Source organism: Genypterus blacodes, unplaced genomic scaffold (genome assembly GCF_046128005.1).
Source record: "Genypterus blacodes isolate CSIRO-AG114 ecotype Tasmania unplaced genomic scaffold, CSIRO-AGI_Gbla_v1 ptg000042l_1, whole genome shotgun sequence".
Taxonomy (NCBI): domain Eukaryota; kingdom Metazoa; phylum Chordata; class Actinopteri; order Ophidiiformes; family Ophidiidae; genus Genypterus; species Genypterus blacodes.
The window spans coordinates 7,317-15,000 of NW_027466855.1; the positions used below are offsets into that span (position 1 = coordinate 7,317).

General features: G+C 50.7%; 1 protein-coding gene across 2 annotated transcripts in view; it reads right to left on the reverse strand.

Annotated features, from left to right (window-relative positions):
• Window positions 1–747: 747 nt before the first annotated feature.
• Window positions 748–7,684, reverse strand: part of nbas (NBAS subunit of NRZ tethering complex) — a 99,311-nt gene continuing 92,374 nt past the window's right edge. For both annotated transcript variants that reach the window (XM_076148717.1, XM_076148715.1), the window contains exons 51-54: window positions 6,645–6,792; window positions 5,629–5,760; window positions 833–1,150; window positions 748–798 (exon numbers count right to left, since the gene is read on the reverse strand). In XM_076148717.1, coding sequence (XP_076004832.1) covers window positions 875–1,150; window positions 5,629–5,760; window positions 6,645–6,792 — 556 coding nt within the window. In that variant the 3' untranslated portion in view covers window positions 748–798; window positions 833–874. The remainder of the gene's footprint in view (window positions 799–832; window positions 1,151–5,628; window positions 5,761–6,644; window positions 6,793–7,684) is intronic.

Here is a 7,684-nt window from a genome sequence, read left to right on the forward strand (position 1 = left end):
GAGCCAACTAATAATGTTTCATCCAAGCAAAACAAAGACATTTATCTCATTCATCTGAGTGTAATATGAAGTGTTTACATGTTTGTTTACTTACTGAACCCTCAGGCAGTGAATTACTTTTAAAGAAACTGATAAAACACTGAAACCCACCTGTCGTTCAGTCACATTCCCGCCCTGGATGCAGAGTGAGTGCGGCACGGTGGTGATGTAACGGCTTCTTCCCCAGGCAAACACGGGGCTCCTCTGCCTGCAGGAATGAACTCAACATCTGCTCGCAACTTTTTAATCCCACTCACAAACAAAGCGGCAGACGCGTGTGCAGACATAAGCTCCTTTGTGGAGGTAATTAAGACACGGCACTTTATTGTGCGGCCATTAGATTTGTCTTTATTTCAGTTACAAACCATGTGACTGACAATACCCCGACAGCACACACACACACACACACGTACATAAGCACATTTATTCCTAATCATCATTAGTTCCACATAGGGTGCTGATCCTCATATATTTGTGCACCCACACACACACACGCAGCGTGGGGCAGCTACGGGGCTAATTTGTTTAGAGGGAATTAATTAGGTACTATTAAGGAGGAAACAAAGGAGCAGAGGCAGCGTGTTAGACGTCAAAGACAACCTGCCATGGAACAATGGGCTAATATCCTCCCACTATTTCACGGCTCCTGCTCAATTACTCTATCACGCCGCCGCACAGGCGTGCATGCGTACCTGATCAAATTCCCCCAATTACTCAAGACGCTTCGGTATTAAATGTGTTCACTCACACACAAGTCAGGCACACACACACACACACACACACACACACACAGGCACACAATCAGGTCGACTCTTCTTCCTCCAACTCCTCTTCCTCACAGCCACTTCTTCAGCACAGCCAGGGCCGTGTTGAAGGTGAACTGGGCCCGGTGGGTGCCGCGGTGAGCCAGCAGCAGGGAGCCTGCCTCCGGCCCGTGGCCCGCCGCCAGCAGTTCGGCCGCCGCCCCCTCCACGTCCCAGCCCCCCTGCCGCTGGTGGGACAGCATGTGGGCGCTGAGGAGGGGGTAGAGGGCCGAGGAGACGCAGCCCACCAGGAGCCCGGCGTCAAGGAGCAACGAGAGGAGCTCGGCGTCGCAGGAGGAGGCCGTCTCCTGGAGGACGGAGAGAGGGAGAGAGAGAATCATGTAAACACACATGGAGACATATGCATTAAGCGTCCTAAAGGAATAACCTGACATTTTCTGAACATCGTCTTACCAGCAGTATTGAGAGGATCAATATCAATTTGCCTTCTGTTCATTCAACACACAGATAAAGCCTCCTAATCATCTCATGCTGTCTAATTTTCAGTGTGTGTGTGTGTGTGTGTGTGTGTGTTTGTTAACCACATGCAGAACAAGAAAAGGAGATCGTACTTAAAGGAACAGTTTGCTTATGTACATAAATTTAAAAAAAATAATCCACCTTTACAGCCCATTCCTCCTTAAAACCAAGCAGAAAGGGTGATTCTCCTGAGTGAGTGTGAGTGTGTGTGTGTGTCTCCTTTGAAGACATTTCTACACTTCCTTGAAACTAATTAAAAACAGAATGAAATGATGTCACAGCTGTGGCAGAACTGATCTCTCCTTCGCAGCGAATGAGACTTACGGGACTCGACAACTGTTACACTTCCACCGACTATTGTGTCTGTGTGTGCGTGTGTGTGTGTCGCCTTCACGAACAAACGAGGCATCGATTACACACACACACACACACAAACAGGAAAGGGCTCATTGAATTCTAGCCAGTCAACACAACTACTTAACACGTAACTTTCTTTCACAGCCATCAGAGGATTTCTACACTTTCCAATTAGAATGCAACACTTTCCCCACAACACAACAACAAAAGTGACAAGAATCAGCAAACAATCAAGATTAATAAATGATTAAGAGGTCTAAACCGTCTCATAGCAAGCAAACAAGCGCACACACACACACGCACGCATCCATCAAGCAGCCGTATCCAGGATGTTTGTGTAATGACTTAATCCCAGTTTAGATTTCTTATCCCTAATAAAAAATGTATGCAAATGTAAAATCAGAGCGCTGTTGGGTCTAATGTGAAGTAATATAGAGGCAATCCTGCATGTTTGACTCTCTCTCTTTCTCTCGCTGACACACACACACACACACACACAGAGATAAAAGTCTCCACATTTTCTGGGAGCCGAGGCCAAAATCTATTATAAATGTGGCGCTCTTTTCTTCTCCTCGCCCCTGGGTGAGGACGGGGGGCAGAGCCAGAGTCTCTTATTCACCTCTAACATTTCTCTCTCTCTCTCTCTCTCCCTCCCTCCCTCCCTCCCTCTGTTGGTTTTGTTGCCTGGAAGGAAATGTATAAAACCCAATCCTAAAGTCTGGTGAGGGATTGGACAGAGTGAGGCCTGAGGTTTCATTAATGGCGCCCCCTCCCCCCCCCCGGATGAAGCCCGGTGTTTCTGCTGCTGCAGGTGAGATCAACCGGGCGCCACGCAGACGGATCCCGTCGGCTTAGTGGAACGTGAGCCGCCACAGCGGAGGAGATCGATCCGGAGGAGTCGCAACGTGTGCGCCGACGCCAGCATGCAGCGAGTGTGGCGGCTGTGTGTGAGGTGTGAGGTGTGTACAGATTTAGAGGATTCACTTCTTTCCACTGCAAGAATAGCAGAGAGGAGAGCCACAATTTCTACATGGAACATCAGGCCCAGCTCCCCACACACACACACACACACACACACACACACACACACACACACACACACACACACACACACACACACACACACACACACACACACACACACACACACACACACACACACACACACACACACACACACACACACCTCTCCCAGGCTATTAGTGTTTGACGGTGTCAAGTGAGACAGCAGATTTGAGTCTCCGGGAGTCGGTGGGATTGACAGCTGGGCCGGAAATAGATGTGAGGGCGCCGCAGCGAGACGGCGAGATGGAAAAGGAATGAAGATATCAGAGCGCCGAGCACAACTTCCTGTCCTCTCCGCCGCGTCGACAGCTCCATCACTGCTCAGCTGCCGTTTGACCGGACACACAGATACACGTCAACAAAAAAGTCAATCTCATGACTTTACTACACATTTATGTTCGGTCCCGTCTTCAGTCTCACTCATTTAGAGAACAGGTTAGGAATTCCCTACAGGCCACGAGAGGAACTGCACTTAGAATACAAATAGAATATAGAAATAGAATTCTCTCTCTCTCTCTCTCTGATGACAAACACACTCTGATGAGCACGCAGCACATCCATCAACCATCACACACTCCTTCCTTCCTCAAAGGTCACGAGCTTGGAGAACATGACGGGTTAAAAGCCGCCCCCCCGTCTCGTCAAGGAGATGAAAACAAGCCGTATCTCCTGTCCTACGTGTGTGTGTGTGTGTGAGCGAATGAACCAACACTCGCCGTGACAAGAGAACCTGCACATCAAAGCGGCTCTATAAGATGTCCGACCCCCTCTCACTCTCCTCATTAACTCCTCGTTTCCCGCCGTCGCCCCCGCTGACAGACGGCGCTGGCTGGTTGATTTTCCTGCTTGTTGTCAGCAGCCATTAAATGTTGCCTGATTGGCTGAGGCACTTCTTCTTCGTCTTCTTCGCACACTGCTTTATTCTTGTTCTTCCTCTTCATGCCTTCTCACCGAAGAGCCAAACCCGACTGAGCTCTTAATTGGAATTACCTAACACGTGCGGCGGCTGATGCATAATGCAGCGCCGGGCCTTCGTCTATAATTTAACTCATAAAGCTTCTTTAGGATGCCAGACAACACACGGCCCTATCTTCCTCCTCCTTCCTCCTCCTCCTCCTTCCTCCTGGTCTGCTGTCCATCCACACACTTCCACTGACAAGGTGGAGCAGTTTTGCATGACTACACACACACATTACCTTCAATTAAAGAGAGAAGCTGAGGAAGAAGAAGGTGGAGGGTTGTGTGACTGTGTGTGTGTGTGTGTGTGTGTGTTGCAGTATCTCCCTGACAGCTCGTTCACACTGCGCTTGGACAGCTTTTATCAGCCCCACTTATCTCCGCCTCCCATCGGTCAGGCCGCCGCCGTCGACCTTGCGGCCTCCTCATCTCTGTCCTCCACACCTGGACGGCCCCGTACATCTTCACCAGGAGGAGGAGGAGAGCGAGGAGACGGCGGAGGGGGCGGGGCGGAGGAGAGAGAGAGAGGGAGAGGAGCTTTGAGGAAGAGCATGAAGAGAATGAAGAAGTTTAATATTGTGTAAATGAAGGTTTATGAGACAGCAGGTGGAATTGAAGAACACATTTAGGGAATTTAGGCTCCTGAGGTTTTAAACACTAAATTAATTTTGTCAGGCGTAATGGAATGAAAGTGAACACACACAGAGTCAGAGTTTAGTTTAGTGCAAACACATGTGATGATGTTCACACGCCTGAGCAGAATCTCACCCTTTGACCCTCCCACACACACACACACACAAAGGCAAGCACAAGCACACACACACAGACACACAGGTAAGCACACACACACACACACACACACAAAAAGCCACTGCATTCCATTCCGCGCAGAGTAGCGATCTGACACATTATCAGAGGTGTGTGTGTGTGTGTGTAAGGTCGATACTGCTGCGTCTCTATTGATGTTATCTTTACACACACACACACACACACTGTTCTGTTCATTCAGCTCTGAGGGAGGCAGAGGCACCAATCTTCTTGCTCCGTGCCTTCAGCCCCACTGTTCCCCTTCATCATCATCATCATCATCATCATCATCTCCATCTCTCTCTCCATCTCTCTCCATCTCTCTCTCTCTCTCTCTCTCTCTCTCTCTCTCTCTCTCTCTCTCTCTCTCTCTCTCTCTCTCTCTCTCTCTCTCTCTCTCTCTCTCTCTCTCTCTCTCTCTCTCTCTCTCTCTCTCTCTCTCTCTCCAGCAGGATCAAAGTGTCACATGGCCACTGTCATTAAATTGCAGCTCCGTCACCTAATAGCGAGGCTCTCTCCATCTCCATCTGATGCCGGCGACAGAAAGAGCGTCTGCTGGGTCTAAGAACCCCCCTGCTTGGTGAGGATCACTTATCTGATGATGAGGAGAGCGGCAACGAGAGCGTCAAAGAGCAGCGGAGAGCGGCCCACGCCGTCTTGACTGATTGCTCTCTCGTGCGGCGACGTTTCAGCACAGCCGAGCAGAGGAGTGAATGTTTGGGCCTAATGAAGATTACGTGGCCTCATCGCGGCTCCACTGTTCCCTCTGTCACTTCCTTTCTTCCCTAATCGCCGCCCCTACCTGCCTTTGTTCCTCTTTGCATTTCCCATTTTTCTCCTTCCAGCCGAGAGCGAGCCGTTATCTTATTACCGGATGCCGTGAGCTTATTGCCGGTCGTAGCCTGACAGAAGAAACAAAAGTGTCTGATCCCGCCGACTGAGCGATGATACGCAATAAAGGCTCGGTAAAGCGAGCGCTGCACGGCGTCTGACTGCAGAGTGAGGTCGGCACCGGAACACACACACCCTCAGTGTGGCCGCTCTGACAGCAGGGCGGCGACAGAGGAGCACACAAACTGTAGATTGGTGAAACTGCTTCAGAACAGTGATCCAAACTTACCGCCGTCATGCCATTGATCTGGTCCAGGGTCAGCTGCAGCAGCTGCTGGTCGCCGCTCTCGGCCATCAGCTTGAGCGCGGGCTGCTGGAGGGTGGGCCGCTCCTGGAGCAGGGCGGCGACGCGTCCGACGCACTGGAGGAGAGATGGAGACGTTACCACATGAGGAAGGGTGGCAAGACGAGGAGGAGGAGGAGGAGAGTTTAAGTAGGATGATGAAAACGTGGGAAAGAAATCAGGAAATAAGGAGGGAAAGGGGAGAAGAAGAAGCAGACAGCAGGAAGAGAGATGTGGAGGAAGCCTGAAGGTTAATTGATGAGCAAATACAGCACAGAAACACAGGAGCATAATACTTTTAAAAACCTCCACACACACACACTTTCACACACACACTTTCACACACACAACGTCCTACTCAGTAATATATGGATATCACAATGCAATCTGACTCCCTCATGCTCTGGCGGTTTCATTCCAGCGGATTCAAATTAAAGCTGTTCAGAACAGAGTAAAAGGCCTGACACCCCCCCCCCACACACACACACACACACACACACACGGCCCTGCCTCCCCTCCCCTACCCCGCCCCACTCCAACACTAATATTAGACAGCCAGGCAGACACAGATCCTATTCACGCTGAATAGCATTATGGTTAAACTAATATCACAGTCAGCTGGCGCTCGACGTACAGAAAGGCGCCGGGCTTTAGCTGTGGCGTGCGGCTCAGCGGGGCGTGAACGGCATTAAAGGCTGACAGATATCAAAGAGCGGCCGGGGCACACAGAGCGGCGCACAAAGCGGCCAGCGGCGCGCTAACACGTCGCTGTGGGTTACACGCTTAATGGCTTCAGGCGGCTGAGTCTGAGGCCAGTAAAAAAAAAAAAGGAGTTACACGGAAAAACTGCGAGCGGCTATGAACGCTGATCTGAAACTAAATCAATCAATCTCTTAACCACCTGCCTTATTCTCACACCCACACACACACACACACCCACAGGAGGTGTGTGTGAGGCTTACCTGAGCAGGGAGCTTGTGTTTGGTGTTGTAGAGGGATCGCACCATGGTGACAACCTGCTGGCCCAGGTCCAACTCAACCTCTGACCCCTGGCAGTGGGTCAGCAGGGACGAGGTCAGGACCACCCAGGGGTTACGCTCCGACTCGGCCCTGCGGGGGAGAGGGGAAGACCTTTAGTGAACCCTTGTGTGTGTGTGTGTGTGTGTGTGTGTGTGTGTGTGTGTGTGTGTGTGTGTGTGTGTGTGTGTGTGTGTGTGTGTGTGTGTGTGTGTATGTGTGTAGCCTTAGAGTAACAAAGCCCCTTCACCCTCATCATCAGGACTTAAGGGTTTCTGTGTTTGTTTATCTCCTCTGCCTTTGCTTCTTGTTCTGAAGTCAAAGGATTGGAACGCGTCTCCTGTCCCTCCCGATCTCCGTCAGGGTTCACGTAGAAGTCGCCGGCCGCCAACGGTGACGTGAATCAGCGAGTCACGCCATCATTTCATTACCTTACAACCTGCCTCCCGAGTTCACAGGCTGATATGAAGGCGGGCGGAATCACCCAGAGACACGAGGAAGAACTAATGAATTCAGACGTTGACATGTAGGCGAGGGGGAGGGGGAGGAGGGAGGGGGAGGAAGAGGGGGGATGTTTGACGACGTCTGCGGTTAATATTAAAAGCCTACATGCTGGAGTTCTGTCTTCTGTCTCAGCGGGAGACAAGAGTTTGGGGGGGTGGGGCTTTCTGGTGTTGACGCTCGTCCTTTATCAGCTCGTCTTCTCCCTGGACCTCGGGGGAGAAACCGATTAGCGCCACAGCGAACGCCAGCCACCATAAAGCGGCGGCGCCCTCATCGATCCTTATCAATGAGCATCAGTCAAAGAGCAAAAAGGAAACACGGGGACTCTGAGGAGGAGTTCATTATCTGTTAATTAGTTTTGGCTCGATAGATGGAACCTCTTTAAATGATTTATTCAATTTGTATTATTACCTTTGACACCAGAGCGGGTCAACATTAACGTACTGCTTCTTTCTATAGCTTTGTTAGTTACAGCTGAGCC